The 24,662-nt window shown below is 45.5% G+C and overlaps 1 protein-coding gene across 6 annotated transcripts in view; it reads right to left on the bottom strand.

The window, feature by feature from the left end:
* BIN1 (bridging integrator 1) overlaps positions 1 to 24,662 on the bottom strand; it is a 249,497-nt gene that overhangs the window by 82,210 nt on the left and 142,625 nt on the right. For all 6 annotated transcript variants that reach the window (XM_063933973.1, XM_063933974.1, XM_063933977.1 and 3 more), the window contains exon 3: positions 2,824 to 2,878. In XM_063933973.1, coding sequence (XP_063790043.1) covers positions 2,824 to 2,878 — 55 coding nt within the window. The remainder of the gene's footprint in view (positions 1 to 2,823; positions 2,879 to 24,662) is intronic.

Here is a 24,662-nt window from a genome sequence, read left to right as displayed (position 1 = left end):
ATTTGACCGCTCCCCAGCCCCAAACCCTAACCTGCCTCGGGTGGTGGCTAGGGCTAAAATATTGGGGTGAAAGCTAGGGCTAAGACCCAGGGGGTGGCGGCTACAGCTAACCCCCTCCCCTTCTCTCTAGTGCCTAACCCGAAGCCCCCCACCCTCCTGGGGCCTAACCCATATATATTCCAGGCAATTCAAACAGTTCAATTCAGCACATGATTAATGGGACAGATCTCTGGATACAATACTAATGCAAGGTTAAGGTCAATATACTCTACATGAGGCTTACTTGTTCTTTCCCCAGGACCATATATTACAAATAACCATGTTTAAATGCAATATGTGGTCCTGAGGAAAGGGCAATTAATGATGCCATAAGGGCTGATGTTACAAGGACTGAGGGCATGAAACGAACTGGTGCAGATATCAGACAGATGAATACAGGTTATAAGCAGTTAGTGGGGTATTCAAAATGCAGAGGATTCCAGCCAGGCAATCTATGACATATGATATGCGAGTTGTTGTTAATTCAAAGTATGTTAATTTGTGTTGTTCACAAAATTTAATGTAATCGTACGTCACTACTGTGCATCCCCTTTTTTTTATATTACTGTTGTTACATTGAGGAATAGAGAATGGAGGGGTGCTGCATATGCATATTGGATTAACTCTGCACATGGTATATATATTTTCTGTGCTAATATATAATATAGGGAACACACGCACATATGCACATATATATCCCATATAATGTTATAATATTGGCAGCTGTCATGACAGAGTCTGCAGAGATAGCCAATGGAGGAGTAGGGATGGCAGCATCACTGACAGTTGAACTCTCTGGGTCCAGCAGCAGAACTGAGATGATTTCAGTAGACGCCCCAAATCACCCTGTTCTTGGTGTAATGTCTACTCAGCACTAACATGTAATTTCCCACTGATTTCCTCAACTGCCATCACCAACTGCCGCCCGCATGCCAAATTTGAATTCTCCATGGCATAAAACTACAGTGCACAGCAATATCACTGGCATTTGAGTTGAAGCTGTGTAGAAAGAGCCTTTGTTGCCAGCAATTCACCAGTGACTGGATTTCCGCGCACAATCACATCTATGTTTTTTCTTACTCTCCTTTTTTTTTTTTACAGCTACTGTCAGCAGCTGCAATGAGCCGAAGGGAGTTAGCCCAGCTGCTTCGAAATGGAGGAACAAACCATAACATCAGTGAGACATGGCTGAGGTCAGGATGCCGCAGACCATCCAATGGTGGACTCATCAGGAAGAAGAACAGCTGGACCATAATCTGGAAGAGGAACAGCTGGCTCATCATCATGAAGAATGGCACCATCATCGGGAAAAGAAAGTGCTGTATCATCATCGGAAAAAGATAGAGCTGGACCATCATCAGAAAGAGGAAGAAATGAGCCCAGTGCCAGTGACAATCGGGCAGCACTCCTAAGGCTGGAGAACATCCTGGGGCCCATTCTGCGCAGTATTCCCACCTACAGCAGACGCAATGTTGCCAAAAGAGAGGACGTAGAGTACTGTACCATCTAGATGTCTGACATTGAAGTTGTAATAGAAATGGCTGTATCATTCTGCCACCATACCTTCCATGGCCCTTGCCTGACATTGTTTCCTATCTTATCTGAAGGACACCAAACAGAAGCAGGAACAGAGGACCCAATCTAAACATCAAAAGTATATAGCGGTGAGCTTAGCTTGCCCCTTATTTTTTTCTTTGCATCAAGATCAATAAGTGTGTGTGTGTGTGTGTGTGTGTGTGTGTGTGTGTGTATATATATATATATATATATATATATACATACACACACACACACACACACACAGTTTCAAAACATAATAAGTTTTCTAAACTAATTAGAACCTAATTCATAAATTTCTCTTTAAATAAAGCTGTAAATTTACACTTCCCAAACATACAGTACAGTATTACATTCAGCTAGTATTTACCCTGCACAGAAGTATAACCCAATATAACTAAACAGAAACGAAAGCTGGGGATTAGGGCTATTGGCGACACACCAATAAAAAAAACGACATTAGATGTGTTGGAAGAGCTGCTAATTACTTTTTAAAATGTTGACAGTTACATCCAACTCATTAATAACTTAAGTACTTGAAAATGTCAAATATTTAGGGCAGATAGCTCAATGAATAGAGTGTCTAACTGCAATGCCACATGCAGTGGGTAGGTTTAGGCAGGAGAAGGGGGGTTAGGGATCAAGTGGGGAGGGTTAAGTTTAGACAGCGGGGAAGGGAAGGTTCGGGTTAGGTACCACCCGAGTGGGTTAGTTTTAGGTTTAGGCACCCACAAGGCAGGGTTAGGGTTAGGGGGCAGAGGAGGGTTAGTAGACTTTAGTGGGCGCTGTCGGGATTCTGATGAATGGGATGTATTCTAACCACCGGCATCCAGTCCACTGGTAAATCATGCTGAACCCATTAAAGCAGATAACTGATAAGTGCTGCCAACAGCACTCCCAATCCTGCAGCGCTATGTGCAGTGGCACTTTCCACACACACGTAGTTACGGCCCTACATTTGAGCCCTTGAAAACAGGAGACTGTGTATAAAAATGGTTGCAATTCCTAAACATTTCAGACAATATTTTTGTTCAACCCCTTGAATTAAAACTAAAGATCTGCACTTGAATTCAATTGCATCTTCATTGTTTAATTTCAAATCCATTGTGGTGGCTTACTGAGCCAAAAGTAGGACAATTGTCCAAATATATATATCTATATGGACCTAACTGTATACAGTAATTCCGCATATGTTAGAACTTCTGTATAAACAGGCAGACACATTACCTTTTACAGAAGACAGGTACGTCCTGAGGTCCTTTTGAAGTTTGCTGCCTTCTGTCTGTAAAGAAAGGTCAGAGGGTTATCAGTCAAGATAAGAAACCAATCTCAGTCTATATCATATTCTCAGTATCCGAAAACGTATTTTCAGTAGCAAAAATTAAACAATACACCCTTGACTGTACAGCTTTAAACCATATGTCACATACATGGGGGCCACTTTCTTAGCATAACCTACAATCACTAGGAACTAATCACCACTACAGAGGCTGCCCCCCTAGTTTCTTTCTACATTAGGGCTTTTACAGTAGATGCAATTCTATGCAAGCAGTGTAAACTCTGTTGTAAACACATAACCAATAAATAAAATGTGTATGTATTTACATGGTAGAGTAATCTGGATTTTTGCTTAATTAATTTCTTTAAAGTACAATATATCTCTCATAAAAATATGTAGCACAAATAGTGGATATATAAAAAGGTAAATACCTCGGTAAATGAGGAACGCCAACTACTGGATGTGAAATCAAGGGCTTCCAATATACTGCTCATGTGTTCATTATGAAAATAACAGCCCAGCATTGGCAGGAACATTTCTATAAATGTTTGACTTGCCTAGCATTATTGAAAATTCACCTTGGTAATTCTGTAGGAAGGGCAATTGTTGGTGTGCATTAGGCAGGAGCTTCAGATACCAAGACAGCTCAACTAACTAATACAGTATTTGCCATGCATGGAGTCTAATGTGATGTCAGCAATGGGAAAAATATCATTAGCAAAGGGAAATGGTGGGCAGAAGCTCACATTCCAGGATTGTGATATCCATGTATTCATTTAAATGACAAGGCAAAATAGATGAACAATGGCATATCAATTATGCCATTGACATGATAGCCATAGATGGTAGTTTTAAACTGTGGCGCAAGCAGCTAGTTTCATCAAACAGTCTGATGAAAACTTTGCAGAGCAGGATATTGTATTCTGGATACCGGACAGGAACCACTAATCTCACCTGGCAAAGTAGATTTCTGAGTTCAGTGAGGGAAGGCAATAGGCTACTGAGCAGTGGAAGGAGATAAAAAATGGCAAACTGACAGAACACTAAAGATCTCCACAGAACTAGTGAAGAGTTCTGGTGGTTCTGCTATGTTGTGGAGCATTTTCCTTGTATAGTTTGGGTGCAGTCATTCCATTAGAAAACAAGGTCAATGATGATCACACATCAACACCACACATTGCAGAATTATTTGTTGACTTAAGGTGTGTCTTCCAGAATGACAATTGTCCCCATCATGAAAACTGTTGTGGCTGCCCAATAGTGTGATGTATCTGTATATCATGGCCTTTTCAGTATCCAGACATGGAACCCAAATTAGCATTTATGGGATATTCTGGAACGGCGCCTCAGATAGCGTTTCCACTACCAGCAACCCTATGCCATCTCATTGACTTTCCTGTGGGAAATAGCACTTTTTATGTCAGTATTATCTAGTGATGAGCGGGTTCGGATCCTCTGAATCCAAAACCCCCGAACTTCACCCTTTTTACACGGGTCCGAGGCAGATTCGAACCTTCCTGCCTTGCTCGGTTAACCCAAGCGCGCCCGAACGTCATCATCCCGCGGTCAGATTCTCGCGAGATTCGTATTCTATATAAGGAGCCGCACGTCGCCGCCATTTTTCACTCGTGCATTGGAAATGATAGTGAGAGGACGTGGCTGGCGTCCTCTCAGTTTTATTCAGGTGGCTGCAAATATCTGTGCTCACTGCTTTATTGTGGGGACTGGGGACTAGCAGTATTATATAGGAGGAGTACAGTGCAGAGTTTTGCTGACCAGTTACCGCCAGTATTATACGTTCTCTGCCTGAAAAACGCTCCATATCTGTGCTCAGTGTGCTGCATATATCTGTGCTCACACTGCTTTATTGTGGGGACTGGGGACCACCAGTATTATATAGGAGGAGTACAGTGCAGAGTTTTGCTGACCAGTGACCGCCAGTATTATACGTTCTCTGCCTGAAAAACGCTCCATATCTGTGCTCAGTGTGCTGCATATATCTGTGCTCACACTCCTTTATTGTGGGGACTGGGGACCACCAGTATTATATAGGAGGAGTACAGTGCAGAGTTTTGCTGACCAGTGACCACCAGTATTATACGTTCTCTGCCTGAAAAACGCTCCATATCTGTGCTCAGTGTGCTGCATATATCTGTGCTCACACTGCTTTATTGTGGGGACTGGGGACCACCAGTATTATATAGGAGGAGTACAGTGCAGAATTTTGCTGACCAGTGACCACCAGTATTATACGTTCTCTGCCTGAAAAACGCTCCATATCTGTGCTCAGTGTGCTGCATATATCTGTGCTCACACTGCTTTATTGTGGGGACTGGGGACCAGCAGTATTATATAGGAGGAGTCCAGTGCAGAGTTTTGCTGACCAGTGACCACCAGTATTATACGTTCTCTGCCTGAAAAACGCTCCATATCTGTGCTCAGTGTGATGCATATATCTGTGCTCACACTGCTTTATTGTGGGGACTGGGGACCAGCAGTATTATATAGGAGGAGTCCAGTGCAGAGTTTTGCTGACCAGTGACCACCAGTATTATACGTTCTCTGCCTGAAAAACGCTCCATATCTGTGCTGCATTGTAGTATATAGTAGGAGTACAGTGCATAATTTTGCTGACCACCAGTATATAATATATAGCAGTACGGTACAGAAGGCCACTGCTCTACCTACCTCTGTGTCGTGAAGTATACTATCCATCCATACCTGTGGTGTATTTCAGTTTTGCACAGTTTGCTGACCACCAGTATATAATATATAGCAGTACGGTACAGAAGGCCACTGCTCTACCTACCTCTGTGTCAAGTATACTATCCATCCATACCTATGGTGCATTTCAGTTTTGCACAGTTTGCGGACCACCAGTATATAGTATATAGCAGTACGGTACAGTAAGCCACTGCTCTACCTACCTCTGTGTCGTCAAGTATACTATCCATCCATACCTGTGGTGCATTTCAGTTTTGCACAGTTTGCTGACCACCAGTATATAGTATATAGCAGTACGGTACAGAAGGCCACTGCTCTACCTATCTCTGTGTCGTCAAGTATACTATCCATCCATACCTGTGGTGCATTTCAGTTGTGCGCAGCATATATAGTAGTAGGCCATTGCTACGGATACTGGCATATAATTCCACACATTAAAAAAAGGAAGCTGCTGCCACTAGTCATGGCCGAGACAATGAAATGCCATTAACGTCGTCTGCCAAGGCCGATGCCCAATGTCATAGTAGAGAGCATGTAAAGTCCAAAAAACAAAAGTTCAGTAAAATGACCCAAAAATCAAAATTAAAAGCGTCTGAGGAGAAGCGTAAACTTGCCAATATGCCACTTACGACACGGAGTGGCAAGGAACGGCTGAGGCCCTGGCCTATGTTCATGGCTAGTGGTTCAGATTAACATGAGGATGGAAGCACTCATCCTCTCGCTAGAAAACTGCAGTGCCACTCCTAGATGGGTCAGGTGTTTGTGTCGGCCACTTGGGTCGCTTAGCTTAGCCATCCAGCGACCTTGGTGCACCTCTTTTTTTCTTTGCATCATGTGCTGTTTGGGGACTATTTTTTAAATCTGCCATCCTGTCTGACACTGCAGTGCCACTCCTAGATGGGCCAGGTGTTTGTGTCGGCCACTTGGGTCGCTTAGCTTAGTCACACAGCTACCTCATTGCGCCTCTTTTTTTCTTTGCATCATGTGCTGTTTCGGGACTATTTTTTTGAAGTGCCATCCTGCCTGACACTGCAGTGCCACTCCTAGATGGGCCAGGTGTTTGTGTCGGCCACTTGGGTCGCTTAGCTTAGTCATCCAGCGACCTCGGTGCAAATTTTAGGACTAAAAATAATATTGTGAGGTGTGAGGTGTTCAGAATAGACTGAAAATTAGTGTAAATGATGGTTATTGAGGTTAATAATACTATGGGATCAAAATGACCCCCAAATTCTATGGATTTAAGCTGTTTTTGAGGGTTTTTTGTAAAAAAACACCCGAATCCAAAACACACCCGAATCCGACAAAAAAAATTTCAGGGAGGTTTTGCCAAAACGCGTCCGAATCCAAAACACAGCCGCGGAACCGAATCCAAAACCAAAACACAAAACCCGAAAAATTTCCGGTGCACATCACTAGTATTATCTTGGAGCAGGGTACTGGCACCTGTGCCGACCGTTCTATCATATTTTATGACAGGAAATACAAATTGTCAAAATTGTCTATATTAACTCACCTTTTATCAAGTGGCTTAAACAGAAAGTGACTGCTGAAACCTCCTATAAGAATAGGATTTGCATTGAAAGTTTGAATCCCTGATGTAAATTACAGACTATCTGTAAATAGTTTTGCCAGATAGAAGATGACTAGCGTCTGGATCAATGTCAATGTGTGCAGCATGGATGGTGTAATGGTTAGCATCACTGCCTAACAGCACTGAGGTCTTTTAATGCCCACCATGGTCCTCAGAAGCATTTTAAGAGAGGAGAAAGGCAGTGTGCAGGCTCCTGCATCCGGGGCACCCTCCTCTTTGCTGGCGGTGCTGTAGAGTCTCCGCACTAGAGGGCTCAAACTCGAATGCGTATATCTGAGAAAATGGCTCTGTACTGTGCATGTGCAAAACTCAATGGCAGCTGCTGCATTATTTTTCCTATGATTTCTGCAGGGCTGCTGCCGTCGGCGTGAGACTCCGGAGGGGTAAGTATTCAAGAAATGGGTGCAACGTGTGAGGTGTGGGCCCTCCGAAACTCAGGGGCCTGTGTGCATTGCACACACTGCACCCTTTATAAATATACCAGTGACGGGCCTGTGTGGAATTTGTATATTCTCCCTATTTTTGTGTAGGCTTCCTCTGACACTCCAAAAATGTATACTGGTAGGTTAATTGATAAGGGACAAAAATATCCCAAGTGTGTGTACATGTGGTAGGGAATATAGATTGTAAGGTCAACTAGGGCAGGGACTGATGTGAATGGCCAAAATCTCTCAGAAAAACGCTGCAGAATATAATAAATACATTTGGACACAAAGTTTTATAGAAAGTTTATTTTAAGGACAGCCCACTCCTTAACCCACTTCTGCTACTCCCATCACATGGGGGAAACCTGCCAAATCGGAGGCATTAACTAAAAGGTGTACCCATAGAAATAGGGCATTGGCGCAAAGCATACTTGCCTACTCTCCGGGAATGCACCACTCTTTTTCACTGTACTAGTGCACACACAAGGTACAATACCTAGTACAGGATCATCCAAAAATTGAAGGCAACATGACAAGATGACAGCTGTCAGTATAACGACAGCAGCATCCAGTCTGTCAGAATCCCGGCAGAGAGTCCCCTCGCGGACTCCATGCACTCGCCGCGCTTCGTGCACAGTGGTTTGCTTTGCTCACCACAGGTTATATTCCCACTCGGTTGGTGGTCTGGACCCACCAACCGAGTGGGAATACCCTGCGGATGTCAGGATTCCATCAGGCAGTATTTCACTGGCTGTCGGGATCCTGTTTCGGTCTCCTGAACGCCGGGATCCCAACAGCTGGTATTTTAACTGCATCCCGCTGCATCCTGTGTTGATTCAATACAGGACGCAGATTATCCACGTTTTAGGTCTGCAGAACCCCAGTTACTGTGTAAGGCGGAGCTCTGCCTAGCAGTCAAAAGTTACAAATAGGTGCTCATCCTCTACACACTGTTGCGTGCAGTGTCAGGGCCATATTATCCATAAGGTTCACTAGACTGAAGCCTAGGTGCACAGCAGGGACAAGGGACCTGTCCATTTTTTTTGCTGAGGCAGTTACCTGCTCCCTAGGGCTCAAATGAATAAAGGTACCCTTCCATTTACTTTTCTATTTGTTTATTTATTTCTATTATGGTCTTGTCGAAGTCAAAAATATTACATACACACCACATGCAAACACCAAACAGAGTGGCCTCTGTGCATGCACGTGGTCGCCGTGCGTACACATACACGCACGCTACGTACACTGGTTCACAAGCCTTGCTTATTGGCGCATGGTATGAGTATATACAGTAGCATTCGAATAAACACAGAAAAGCCACAAAGACATATTATATACTTTATTCACATAGGCCCTCATTCCGAGTTGTTCGCTCGCAAGCTGCTTTTAGCAGCATTGCACATGCTAAGCCGCCGCCTACTGGGAGTGAATCTTAGCTTAGCAAAATTGCGAACGAAAGATTCTCAAAATTGCGAATAGACAGTTCTTAGCAGTTTCTGAGTAGCTCGAGACTTACTCTGCCACTGCAATCAGTTCAGTCAGTTTCGTTCCTGGTTTGACGTCACAAACACACCCAGCGTTCACCCAGACACTCCCCCGTTTCTTCAGACACTCCCGCGTTTTCCCCAGAAACGGCAGCGTTTTTTCGCACACACCCATAAAACGGCCAGTTTCTGCCCAATAACACCCACTTCCTGTCAATCACACTCCGATCACCAGAACGAAGAAAAAACCTCGTAATGTCGTGAGTAAAATACCTAACTTAATAGCAAATTTACTTGGAGCAGTCGCACTGCGGACATTGCGCATGCGCATTAGCGACTAATCGCTCCGTTGCGAAAAAAAAAATAACGAGCGATCAACTCGGAATGACCACCATAGTGCATAATTTACACATAGGGGGTCATTCCGAGTTGATCGTAGCTGTGCTAAATGTAGCACAGCTACTATCATCTTCCCTGACATGCGGGGGGGGCGGGGCGCCCAGCACAGGGCTAGTCCGCCCCGCATGTCAGTCCGGCTCCCCTCGCAGAAGTGCAAAGTCATCGCACAGCGGCGATGCCTTTGCACTTCAAGAGTAGCTCCCGACCAGCGCAGCTTTAGCGTGCTGGCCGGGAGCTACTCCTCGCTCCCCGGACCGCAGCGGCTGCATGTGACGTCACGCTGCCGCTGCGGCCCGCCCTCCGTTCGGTCCAGCCACACCTGCGTTGGCCGGACCAAACCCACAAAACGGCTGCTAAACGACACCGTTCCGCCCCCTCCCGCCCAGCGTTCGCCTCTGCCTGTCAATCAGGCAGAGGTGATCGCATCCCTGCTACGGCCGTCTGGTATGCGCCGGCGCACTACGGCACCGGTATATGCGCAGCAGGGACCCGTTCGCTCTGCTGCGTTAAAACGCAGCGAGCGAACGGGTCAGAATGACCCCCATAGTCTCCACACACTTTGCCAGCAACTTACATACACTTAAAAGATAGAACAACAGAGTTATTCAGGGTTACAGGATGTGAGGGGATGGAGCAAGGTTAGGACTTAGTGTTTGGTATACAGATGTGCAGTATTTTGTGATCTACATTCCGGTTGCTATTTACAGTTGATCGCATGTTTCTGCATGTAGATATACGCAGAAATATAATATTAGCAAACTGTTATGATACTGTACTCAGGATATTCGGCGGGAACCCAGTGGCGAACACCTGCAAGTACACCTGGACCAAGCATCGCCCGTTCATTCAAACCAACCTATGACCCCTCATGTACTGTAAATGACCTGCCCTTTGACCTATGAAAGAAAAGCTTACATTTCCCATTGTACTGCATTTAGACACATTGTATAAAAGAGTCCTCCTGGCCAGGCTCGGTCTATTCTCTGAAGGTCATCTTGCTAAGACTGACTGAGTCCTGGATCCGGGAGCGCTCGCGAACAAACGTATGTACTATTGGTTGTAGCTCTTCTCAGAGGCGTAACTAGGGTTTTCGGAGCCCAGGGCAAGATGGAAAATGGCGCCCGCCCCCCCCCCCCCCCCCCCCCAAAAAAAAACATACAAAAAGAAGCATGTGCGCGCGCGGTGAAAAATGGGCGTGGCCACACACCCGAAGGGGTGTGGTCACGCTCCAGAAGGGGTGTGGCCACTGAAAATGGCCCACAGTGCCAGTTACATTGCCCCACAGTGCCAGTTACATTGCCCCACAGTGCCAGTTACATTGCCCCACTCAGTGCCAGATACATGCCCCACTCAGTGCCAGATACATGCCCCACTCAGTGCCAGATACATGCCCCACAGTGCCAGATACATTGCCCCACAGTGCCAGATACATTGCCCCACAGTGCCAGATACATTGCCCCACAGTGCCAGATACATGCCCCACAGTGCCAGATACATGCCCCTCAGTGCCAGTTACATGCCCCTCAGTGCCAGTTACATGCCCCTCAGTGCCAGTTACATGCCCCTCAGTGCCAGTTACATGCCCCTCAGTGCCAGGCCCCACTCAGTGCCAGTTACATGCCCCATTTGATGCCAGTTACATGCCCCACAGTGCCAGATACATTGATCCACAGTGGCAGTTACATGCCCCACAGTGCCTGATACATTGCCCCACAGTGCCAGATACATGCCCCACAGTGCCAGGCCCCACTTGGTGCCAGATACATGCCCCACTGTGCCGCCGGACCCCCCCCCCCCCCCGGTGCCGCCGGACCCCCCCGTCACTTACCAGTCGGTGGCTTCTTGTTGCTATGTGAGGGGAGGAGAGCGCAGCGCCTCTCCTTCCCCTCGCTGCTCCAGGTCTCCGGCGGCTGTCTGGCGCCGGTTCGCTAGCTATTCAGAGCTCGCGGACCGGCAGCCAATCAGGAGCCGGTCCGCAAGATCTGATTGGCTAACGCCGGAGAACGGACACAGCAGCGCTGCTGGCAGCGGCGGTGAGGGGAGGGAGAGACGCTGCGCTCTCCTCCCCTCACATTTAGGGTTGACGGGGGCGAGTGGGGCATGATGCCCTGGATGCCGGCGGCGCCCCCCTCTCATGGGCCTGCCAAGGCGCCCAGGGCACGTGCCCCACTCGCCCCACCCTAGATACGCCTCTGGCTCTTCTCTGTAATATTGTTGTATCTTTTATCTGTATCTTTTGAGTAAATACTGTTGCTACGTTGGACCACAACATTACATTTAACTACTGGTGTCGCATTCCATTCTTGTTTGGGGATAAGGTGTATTCAGCCGCACGTGTCGCTGCATTGTGCGCATACTCAGCGTGTATACATATCTTAGCAGTTATTTGCTTACGTTTAGCGGCCCGAACCACAGTCTGATACTGTATTGTTTTTCCTTGTAAAATAATCGAACTTCACAGTCTGTACTATACTTGAGCATTACCTCCTGGTATAATTTTCTTGTATTTATGATTGCCAACAGTATGGTGCCTAAACATTGGTCCCATTGTAATATTGTGTAGGCTGCTGGAACTAACGCTCTGCATCTCTTATCTAATGCAGAAGCTGCACACTCCTGTTTTGACTACATACTTGATCTGAATACCAGATATGACCAGCTTTAACGTGGAAGTAAGGCGCTACCCGTGAGCCCAGCCAGTGTGGCCGGCGAACAGGAGAGCTTTATAGTGGTACGTGATTGATCTTTTGTGTAGATGTGGTGTGCCTGAAGGCCCCGCAGCACCCTAATACACTTTTGCAATTTGTTGGTGGTTTAATATTTTTATAGTGGTAACATTATTATTTTACACTAGGAAATTACGTAAGTAATGCTTTTGGATCCAAATTCTGTACATGTTAGGACAGTGGTCAGGGAACAGGGGTAAAAATTAAATTCCTGGGGGTAATGGACGGTCGCGCTGCCGATACACAGCCCCGTCCGGCTCACGATGTGACGTGCTGATGTCACACCGCACTCCCTCCTGCCCGCCCTGCGCTGTGCTATTGGTTGCCCTGTGCTGTGTTCCTGGCCACGTTGTGACGTGCTGACGTCACACCGCACTCCCTCATGCCCGCCCGCCCTGCGTTGTCCTGTATTCCCGCCCGCGGCCCGCCAACCAAGACACAGAACTTGAAGTGTTCTGTGGCTGACCGCTGACGGAGTTCCGCAGGATCAGACAGTGGCCCACCTAACAGTGGGAAATTCCAACTGACATTACTGAGGTGAGGATGTGATCATCTGTCTCCTAAAAGTAGTGTGCTCCCCCCCCCCCCCCTCCCCCCTCTTATCCATCTTTCTTACATTCATTCTGGTTTCTGGGGAGAAAATGTTAATTAACCCATTAACTGCCAAAAAAATAATTGCCAAAAAATATATAAATATATATATATATATATATATATATATATATAATCAAGCGATGTGCGGCACTCAGGTATTGAAATAAATAGTCACCACTATCTGTCCGTCTTCAACGTTTCAATTTTTACTCAAAAAATTGTCATCAGGAAGCATGTACATACAAAAACTACTCACCTTATATCCCCCACCATTGTGCTCGTGTGATGCGCCCGTCCGGCGGAATCCGTCCGGCGCCTGTAGCGCTGAATGATGACGTCATCGCGTATAGCGTGATGCACGTCCAAGTGCGCCCATCACCATGGTAACCCGGTGACACTCTCCTGTATACATATAAACAAAGTGATGTGCTGCTGGCAGTGTGAAAAGTGCAGACATCTGGTCCAACAACAGTAGCTTAAGTAAAATAAACTATGGAAGCAATGTATGAGAAGGGGATCATGGTATCCGTCATATATAAATAATGCATTACAGCACCTATAATGCAGGGAAATAGTAAGCTAGCTCTGCCCGGATACATGTAGTATTTCTGTGATATTCCCAGATATTAGGTACATTATATATAAAGCTGACAGTAAATAAAGGAATATCCTCCTGCAGTCTATATGCTGTGTAAATGCTCCTTGTGGGCTATAAGCTGAAATGATGGTGAGAAAAATATAGTTATAATTGGCTGAGAATCAGAATAAGCATAACGAAATAGCTAATAAATTAGAAAATGCAGGTGGGGCCACTACTCAATGGTGGAAAAACCATAAAGTCAGATCAACAAAATCAAGTAATCAAAAAAATAGGAAAAATATTCAAAAAAATATATATAATGAATTTTCACACGAGCACAATGGTGGGGGATATAAGGTGAGTAGTTTTTGTATGTACATGCTTCCTGATGACAATTTTTTGAGTAAAAATTGAAACGTTGAAGACGGACAGATAGTGGTGACTATTTATTTCAATACCTGAGTGCCGCACATCGCTTGATTGTATTTATCCATTTGGACAGTGAAGGCAACAGGACACATTCTCTTCAGTTATTGGAGTGCCGGACCCACCACAAGTTATATCAGCTACATTTCCACACCACGGGAACTATAGCAGGTCATGGCAACCAACGGTGTTTAATATTCCAGTTAAACCACCTGGATCCAGGAAATCATTGTGTATTATTGTGCCCACGCAATAATTTGTTTTTATACATTTCACCAACACCTGGTGATATAACACCCCGGGAGCACGCTTATCTCTCCATTACATTATGGATACTCCACAACAAGAGGAGGAGGAGGAGTTGTTTAATCCGGCATTGATTCCCTTACAGGAATATTTCAGCTACTCAGAAACAGATACTGAGGCAATTTTGCACACAGAGAAATTATTGACTCAAGCTGAGGCATTAACCCCTGAGAGTGTTTATAGAGATTTACTCCGCATGAAAAAGAAAGAGATAGACTTTACATATCATGCTATAACACTAAGCGATTACTTCAGAGCAAAGAAGATCCCTAGGGGTCTCAGAGTGCGAAATTGTCCAACTATTGGCAGATTTAATCCTGCATTTTGCCGCAAATGGGTTTCAATACTCAACAAATGCTCAGCAGACCTGATGCTATTGATTATTGAGCAGGCCAAATTAGAGGTAGATAAAACAAAGGAGAAAATCAACAAGTTTGAAACCATACATCTACCCACCCTGACATTGGACACAGAAAACGATTGGCTAGTCCAATTGGAGAACCAACTAGCAATATACAAGCGGGACTTAATTAAGTTCAAAAAGGCCAAATTTGACAAGGTGGACCAGGATTATGAAAACCACCAGGTGTACAGGTGGCTATCTGGCAATAACCCCCAAGAAAACAGGAGAAAACCATTCTTTAGGCGTCGCCAATACCCAAGGACAGACCTCGACACGGAGACTTCAAATGAGGGTCACAGCACCAATAGTGACCAAGAACAACCATCTAGAAGACGCAAGGGTACCATCCCTTTAGGGGTCACCACACGTACGGCAGCAATAGGCAAAGGAAAACAACTCGCCGAGGGGGCCAGTACAAGCGGCAGCACGGGTACAAAGAAGCAACCCGCAAAAAACAAGCGGAAGTAATCATAAATTTATCACACTATGAATTATCATCCAGTGAACAGAGTGTCTTATCCAAGGGACTATCCTTCATACCGTCAGCTCCTTTTGATGATCTACTATGGCAGGTGTCTAAAAACCAACTTCATCGTAAATTAAAATACAAAGAATTCTTCACAGACAATCCAAGTACAACTTCTAGCACAATACCGGAAAAACTATTACAATTCAAACAGCCGTCCACCTTTGATCCCTTATCAAACAACGCAAGCATTAAGACCTATATACGATTACTGGACCAGGAAACTGAACATTTGTCGGCACTGAACAAGTCCTACAAACATAATCTGACCAAACCAGAACAGGCTGCCCTTAAAAATTTGGCGAATAATACTCAACTTATTATACGCCCGGCAGACAAGGGCGGTGCAATAGTCCTTCAGGACATTACTGACTATCGGAGTGAAATCTACCGCCAATTAGAGGAACCTGGAGTATACAGCAAATTAAGCGGCAATCCTACAGTGATGTTCACCAAAGACCTTAAGGAAGCCTTACTAAGGGCCAAGGACTCTGGCATCATCACTGAAGAAGTCTCAGCACTGCTACTCCCAGAACACCCTGTGGTACCTATTTTATATACGGTTCCAAAAATTCACAAGGGGTTAAATCCCCCTCCAGGAAGACCGATCATTTCGGCCCGGGGTTCACTGCTTCAACCCACTTCAGTGCTATTAGACTCCTTGTTGCAACCTTACGTCCAACAACATCCACATGCGTTGATGGATACCACAGACCTTCTTAATGAGTTAAATAAGTTAGGTCAATTACCCTTGGATGCATGGCTGGTGACAGCAGACGTGTCTAGCCTGTATACGGTAATCCCTCACGATGAGGGCTTGAAATCCACAAGGAAGGTATTCTCCAATATGATGAGTATGGATCCGACCCAGGTGGACAGCTTGATACATCTATTGGAACTGGTATTAACCAGAAACTTCTTTCTGTTTGATAATAAATTTTTTCTCCAAAACAGAGGCTGTGCCATGGGATCAGCTGTGGCCCCTACATACGCGAACATATATATGTTCGACGTGGAACAAGACTTATTTTTTTCAAATGAAAATTTTTCATCAAACATCATTCTGTATAAAAGATTTATTGATGACCTCTTAATCATCTGGAGAGGACCACCAGAGCTACTTCAGAGCAGGCTGGACTCACATAATGCATCCAGTAGCCCCGTGAAACTCATTTATAAAATGGATCAGAACACCATTGATTTTTTGGATGTCAAGATATCCATTATTAACTCATCTATCAATACTACTGTCTTTACAAAACCAACAGACCGTAATACATTCCTTCATAACACGAGTTGTCACCCTAAAGGGCTAAAACGAGGCTTGCCTTACTCACAAATGATTAGGATCCTCAGAATAAATACAGATGTTTCTACAGCAGCTGCCCAAATAGACGAACTGATCAACCGTTTTATTTTGAGAGGCTATGATCCCAAAACCCTCAGCATTACTAAATCTAAGGTGTTATCAATGGAAAGAAGTCAACTCCTACAGAAGAAAACCACAGATACATCAAGATCTAAATTCCCTTGGAAGAGTGTATTCAACATCGCATCACAAGAGACAGATAAAGCAACTAAAAAATATTGGAACCTTATTCAAACAGACAAAAAACTTAACATGCAAGATACTGACATTATGCCGTGTTATCAGCGCTCTAAAAACCTAAGAGACATCTTGGTTAAAACGGACATATCTGAGAAAATGAAACCGCCCAGCAACACCTTTTTACCAACACGCAAGATGGGCTGCTTCCGCTGTTCCTGCACGACGTGCCAGTACCTCATTACTGGGGACACCTTTTGCCATCCACACCTTGGCTATAAAATCCGCATTCAACATCATTTAACGTGTGAATCGACATACGTGATTTACCAAATAATTTGCCCCTGCGGCTTAAGCTATATTGGTAAAACAATGAGGAAGTTCAAGGAAAGAATGACGGCACATAGATCAGCTATTAGATTGGCCTTAACCAAAGGAACCAGTGATCAACCAGTGGCACGCCATTTTGCCACCATGAAACATTCCTTAGCTAGTTTAAGGTATCGAATGATCGATCATATACCTATGAGAACCAGAGGCGGGGACAGGCACAAGGCCTTACTCAGATGTGAGATCAGATGGATCAGAAAGATGGATGTGATCACACCAAGAGGACTAAATGAAGCTGTATCATTAGCATGTTTTTTCTGAAAAAACTTTTTTGAAAATTCATTATATATATTTTTTTGAATATTTTTCCTATTTTTTTGATTTTTTTGATTACTTGATTTTGTTGATCTGACTTTATGGTTTTTCCACCATTGAGTAGTGGCCCCACCTGCATTTTCTAATTTATTAGCTATTTCGTTATGCTTATTCTGATTCTCAGCCAATTATAACTATATTTTTCTCACCATCATTTCAGCTTATAGCCCACAAGGAGCATTTACACAGCATATAGACTGCAGGAGGATATTCCTTTATTTACTGTCAGCTTTATATATAATGTACCTAATATCTGGGAATATCACAGAAATACTACATGTATCCGGGCAGAGCTAGCTTACTATTTCCCTGCATTATAGGTGCTGTAATGCATTATTTATATATGACGGATACCATGATCCCCTTCTCATACATTGCTTCCATAGTTTATTTTACTTAAGCTACTGTTGTTGGACCAGATGTCTGCACTTTTCACACTGCCAGCAGCACATCACTTTGTTTATATGTATACAGGAGAGTGTCACCGGGTTACCATGGTGATGGGCGCACTTGGACGTGCATCACGCTATACGCGATGACGTCATCATTCAGCGCTACAGGCGCCGGACGGATTCCGCCGGACGGGCGCATCACACGAGCACAATGGTGGGGGATATAAGGTGAGTAGTTTTTGTATGTACATGCTTCCTGATGACAATTTTTTGAGTAAAAATTGAAACGTTGAAGACGGACAGATAGTGGTGACTATTTATTTCAATACCTGAGTGCCGCACATCGCTTGATTGTATTTATCCATTTGGACAGTGAAGGCAACAGGACACATTCTCTTCAGTTATTGGAGTGCCGGACCCACCACAAGTTATATATATATATATATATATATATATACATACACACACACTGCTCAAAAAAAATAAAGGGAACACTTAAACAACACATCCTATTATTATTAAATACTTTGTTCTTACATAGTTGAATGTGCTGACAACAAAATCACACAAAAATTATCAATGGAAATCAAATTTATTAACCCATGGAGGTCTGGATTTGGAGGCACACTCAAAATCACAGTGGAAAAACACACTACAGGCTGATGCAACTTTGATGTAATGTCCTTAAAACAAATCAAAATGAGGCTCAGTAGTGTGTGTGGCTTCCACGTGCCTGTATGACCTCCATACAACGCCTGGGCATGTTCCTGATGAGGTGGGATCTTCTCCCAGACCTGGACTAAAGCATCCGCCAACTCCTGGACAGTCTGTGGTGTTGGTGGATGGAGCGAGACATGATGTCCCAGATGTGCCCAATATATCTTCGTTTTTTTCATAAATCTATATATCTTCCTTTTTCGTGGACTCTCATTTGTGATCCAGGGACACAATACCACCGGTGTGGGACTTGATGTCTCCTGCCTAACACAAAAAGCAGATCCACACTGTATCTATAAGACCCAGCTAATTATCCCCCCCTATATAGGTGCACTCTCATTGGACGTCTGACCAAATCCTTCTACTATCAAACCACACTGCTAATGCCCGATCTCGTCCGATCTTGGAAGCGAAACAGTGTGGGCTGAGTTAGTACCTGAGGTGGAGACTCACAGGGAATACTCAGTGTTGTAGAACATCAATCATTGCATATGATGTGTGGTATGTGACTCCAACAGCAGCATCACCATTTGTTCCTATCCTTTTCTTTCTTTACCCTGGTATATCCTTTGATTTGTTTCTATTATTACTCATTGCCATAATAGCTGTTATTCCTTCATTAGGATTATGACAGAATCTAAAATCAATTGACTTAATTGATCTCATTAACACAGATCATCTGTACTGGCCGGGTGAGAAAGGGTTTATGACTTGCAGTGTCTCTACCCCTCTCCATCTCATTTCCTGAGGCAGGACCAGAACATTTTTATCTGGGATCATTCACATCTCCTCAACCAGGGGCAATTATATTCTTAATATTTCCAAATAAATTTTGTTTTATCTGCTGACTAATCAACCTAGTGTTATTCATTCTAGTTATTTAACTACCATTAATGAGTGCGCCCACACAAGAGCCTTCTTCTTTCTCCCTTTTGTTTGTGCTCAATTGGATTCAGGTCTGAGGAACGGGCGGGCCAGTCCATAGCATCAATGCCTTCGTCTTGCAGGAACTGCTCACACACTCCAGCCACATGAGGTCTAGCATTGTCTTGCATTAGGAGGAACCCAGGGCTAACCGCACCAGCATATGGTCTCACAAGGGGTCTGAGGATCTCATCTCGGTACCTAATGGCAGTCAGGCTACCTCTGGCAAGCACATGGAGGGCTGTGCGGCCCCCCAAAGAAATGCCACCCCCACACCATTACTGACCCACTGCCAAACCAGTCATGCTGGAGGATGTTGCAGTCAGCAGAACGTTCTCCTTGACGTCTCCAGACTCTGTCACGTCTGTCACATGTGCTCAGTGAGAACCTGCTTTCATCTGTGAAGAGCACAGGGCGCCAGTGGCGAATTTGCCAATCTTGGTGTTCTCTGGCAAATGCCAAACGTCCTGCACAGTGTTGGGCTGCAAGCACAACCCCCACCTGTGGACGTCGGGCCCTCATACCACCCTCATGGAGTCTGTTTCTGATCGTTTGAGTAGACACATGCACATTTGTGGCTGGCTGGAGGTCATTTTGCAGGGCTCTGGAAGTGCTCCTCCTGTTCCTCCTTGTACAAAGGCGGGGGTAGCGGTCCTGCTGCTGGGTTGTTGCCCTCCTACGGCCTCCTCCACATCTCCTGATGTACTGGCCTGTCTCCTGGTAGCGCCTCCATGCTCTGGACACTACGCTGACAGACACAGCAAACCTTCTTGCCACAGCTAGCATTGATGTGCCATCCTGGATGAGCTGCGCTATCTGAGCCACTTGTGTGGGTTGTAGACTCATGCTACCACTAGAGTGAAAGCACCGCCAGCTTTCAAAAGTGACCAAAACATCAGCCAGAAAGCATAGGAGCTGAGAAGTGGTCTGTGGTCACCACCTGCAGAACAACTCCTTTATTGGGGGTGTCTTGCTAATTGCCTATAATTTCCACCTGTTGTCTATTCCATTTGCACAACAGCATGTGAAATTGTCAATCAGTGTTGCTTCCTAAGTGGACAGTTTGATTCCACAGAAGTGTGATTGACTTGGAGTTACATTGTGTTGTTTAAGTGTTCCCTTTATTTTTTTGAGCAGTGTGTATATATATATATATATATATATATATATATATATATATATATATATATATATATATATATATATATATATATATACACACACATACACACACACACACACACACAGTATCTCAGAAACAGTATCTCAGAAATGCCACATAAACAGTGATAACCAGTATATATGCACAATAATATAGGATTTCCTTCCTTTCAAATCAAGGGGGTAACGTCGCCGTAACTAAATATATTTTGAGGTAAAAAGGTAAAAAGTTCCCTGACCCCTGTGTTAGGATATTTAAGGAGCCAGAGAGCATGGCCAGCATGGGTACGGGTCATTAGGTCGACTCAACTTAGGTCGACAGTAATTAGGTTGACCACTGAAGGTAGACATGGGCATTAGGTCGACATGCACTAGGTCGACATGTGAAAAGGTCGACATGAGTTTTTGGACTTTATTTGGTGTTGTTTTCTTCATAAAGTGATGGGGAACCCCAATTAGTGCACCGTGTCCCCTCGCATGGCACGCTATGCTTCGGGCAAGGTGCCTTGCTCCTTTGCCGCTTCGCTAGGCACAGGTTACCGTTCCAATCGTAGTCCACGTGGATCGTCAAGTATGGAAAAATTTTAAAAAATGATTTAAAAAAAAAAAAACCGCACGTCGACCACTGACTTGCAATCTCTGCGAAGACTTCCTGATGAAGTCCCCACTCTCCTGGATGTAGAGATCGTGTCTGCTGAGGAAGTCTGCTTCCCAGTTGTCCACTCCCAGAATGAAGACTGCTGTCTGAGCGCTTACATGATTTTCCGCCCAGCGAAGAATCCTGGTGGCTTCTGCCATTGCCACTCTGCTCTTTGTTCCGCCTTGGCGGTTTACATGAGCCACTGCGGTGATGTTGTCTGACTGAATCAGAACCGGTGGGTCGCGAAGGAAAGACTCCGCTTGACGAAGGCCGTTGTATATTGCCCTCAACTCCAGTACGTTGATGTGAAGACAAGCCTCCTGGCTTGACCAGAGACCCTGGAAGTTTCTCCCTGTGTGACTGCTCCCCAACCCCGGAGGCTCGCGTCCGTGGTTACCAGAACCCAGTCCTGAATGCCGAACCTGCGACCCTCCAGAAGGTGAGCACTCTGCAGCCACCACAGGAGAGATACCCTGGCCTTGGGGGACAGGGTGATCATCTGATGAATCTGTAGATGAGACCCGGACCACTTGTCCATAAGGTCCCATTGAAAAGTTCTCGCATGGAACCTGCCGAATGGAATGGCCTCGTAAGTCGCCACCATCTTTCCCAGAACTCAAGTGCAGTGATGCACCGACACCCTCTTTGGCTTCAATAGGTCCTTGACCAAAGACACGAGTTCTTGGGCCTTTTCCGTCGGAAGATAAACCCTTTTCTGGTCTGTATCCAGAACCATGCCTAAGAAAGGCAAACGAGTCGCTGGAACTAACTGTGACTTCGGGATATTGAGAATCCAGCCGTGCTGTTGCAACACCCTCAGGGAGAGGGATACGCTGTTCAGTAACTGTTCTCTCGATCTCGCTTTTATTAGGAGATCGTCCAAGTACGGGATAATTGTGACACCCTGCTTGCGCAGGAGCACCGTCATTTCCGCCATTACCTTTGTGAAAATTCTCGGGGCCGTGGAAAGCCCAAACGGCAACGTCTGAAATTGGTAATGACAATCCTGTACAGCAAACCTCAGGAACGCCTGATGAGGCGGATATATGGGGATATGAAGGTATGCATCCTTTATGTCCAGGGACACCATATAATCCCCCCCTTCCGTCCGGTTTCGGGACTACAAACAGGGTTGAGTAATACCCCATCCCCTGCTGCAGCAGGGGGACTTTGACCACCACTTGCTGAAGACACAAGTTTTGAATTGCATTTAACACTATCTCCCTCTCTGGGGAAGAAGCCGGTAGGGCCGATTTGAAAAACCGGCGAGGAGGCACCTCTTCGAATTCCAGCTTGTAACCCTGGGAAACCATTTCTATTGCCCAGGGATCCACCTGTGAGTGAACCCAGACGTGGCTGAAAAGTCGAAGACGTGCCCCCACTGGGGCGGACTCCCTCAGCGGAGCCTCAGCGTCATGCGGTGGATTTTGTAGAGGCCGGGGAGGACTTCTGCTCCTGGGAACTAGCTGTGGTTGGCAGCTTTTTCCCCTTGCCCTTACCTCTTGCAAGAAAGGAAGGTCCCCGCAATCTCTTGGGTTTATGCGACCGAAAGGACTGCATCTGATAATGTGGTGTTTTCTTAGGCTGCGAGGAAACATAAGGCAAAAAAGTTGATTTACCTGCCGTAGCCATGGAAACAAGGTCTGTGAGACCTTCCCCAAACAATTCCTCACCCTTGTAAGGTAAAACCTCCATATGCCTCTTCGAGTCGGCATCGCCCGTCCATTGTCGGGTCCATAGGGCTCGTCTAGCCGAAATCGCCATAGCGTTGGCTCTGGAACCCAGTAGGCCAATGTCTCTCTGAGCATCTCTCATATACAGGACAGCATCTTTAATATGACCCAGGGTCAATAAAATGGTTTCCTTATCCAGCGTATCTATATCAGCAGATAATGTATCTGTCCATGCTGCTACAGCGCTACAAACCCAAGCCGACGCTATCGCCGGTCTGAGTAAGGTACCAGTATGTGTGTAAATAGACTTCAAGGTAGTCTCCTGCCTGCGATCAGCAGGATCCTTGAGGGTTGCCGTATCTTGAGATGGCAGCGCTACCTTTTTGGATAAGCGAGTCAACGCTTTATCCACCCTCGGGGAGGATTCCCACCGTATCCTGTCCTTAGCCGGGAACGGATACGCCATAAGAATCCTTTTGGGAATCTGCAGCTTTTTGTCTGGAGATTCCCAAGCCTTTTCCAATAATTCGTTCAGCTCGTGAGATGGGGGAAAGGTTACCTCCGGTTTCTTTTCCTTATACATGCGCACCCTCGTGTCAGGGACAGAGGGGTCATCTGTGATATGCAACACCTCTTTTATTGCAATGATCATATAATGAATACTTTTCTCCAATTTTGGCTGCAACTTTGCATCATCGTAGTCGACACTGGAGTCAGAATCCGTGTCGGTATCAGTGTCTACTATTTGGGATAGTGGGCGCTTTTGAGACCCAGAAGGTCCCTGCGACATAGTGAAAGGCAGGGTTTGACTCCCTGTACACTCCCTGGACTCAGCTTTGTCCAACCTTTTGTGCAATAAATTCACATTTGCATTTAAAACATTCCACATATCCAACTAGTCAGGTGTCGGCGTTGCTGACAGAGACACCACACTCATTTGCTCCACCTCCTCCCTAGAAGAGCCTTCCGCTTCAGACGTGCTCGACACACGCGTACCGACACACCACACACTCAGGGAATTCTCTATCTGGAGACCGTTCCCCCACAAGGCCCTTTGGAGAGACAGAGAGAGAGTATGCCAGCACACACCCAGCGCCAATGGCCCAGGAAAAAAAATTACCCAGATAGCGCTTTTAATAAATATATATATATATATATATATATATATATATATATATATATATATATATATATATATATGTAACCCTGCGCCAAATTATGTGCTCCCCCTTCTTTCAAACCCTCTGTCACCGTGTTCAGCAGGGGAGAGTCCGGGGAGCCAGCTTCTCAGCGGTGTGATGTGGAGAAAATGGCGCTGGTGAGTGCTGAGGATCAAGCTCCGCCCACTCAGCGGCGGGCTTCAGTCCCGCTCGATTTATTTCAAAAACTGGCGGGGGATCCCTTATATATAATGTAGAGCCCATATATGCACTGATTTTGCCAGACCAGAGGTTTAATTGCTGCCCAGGGCGCCCCACCTGCGCCCTGCACCCTTACAGTGCCTGCCGTGTGTGTGTTGTGCGGGAGCAATGGCGCGCAGTGTTACCGCTGCGCGTTACCTCAGTGAAGATCCGAAGTCTTCTGCCGCCTCTGAAGTCTTCTTTCTTCTCATGCTCACCCGGCTTCTATCTTCCGGCTCTGTGAGGAGGACGGCGCGCGGCTCCGGGACGAACAGCTAGGAGAGACCTGCGTTCAGACTCCCTCTGGAGCTAATGGTGTCCAGTAGCCTAGGAAGCAGAGCCTAGCAGTTAAGTAGGACTGCTTCTCTCCCCTCAGTCCCTCGATGCAGGGAGTCTGTTGCCAGCAGGCTCACTGAAAATAAAAAAACCTAACAAAATTACTTTC

The sequence above is a fragment of the Pseudophryne corroboree genome, chromosome 7 (genome assembly GCF_028390025.1).
Source record: "Pseudophryne corroboree isolate aPseCor3 chromosome 7, aPseCor3.hap2, whole genome shotgun sequence".
Classification (NCBI taxonomy): Eukaryota; Metazoa; Chordata; class Amphibia; order Anura; family Myobatrachidae; genus Pseudophryne; species Pseudophryne corroboree.
The sequence above is the reverse complement of the archived record's forward strand: the minus strand, read 5'-3'. Positions and strand labels throughout refer to the sequence as shown.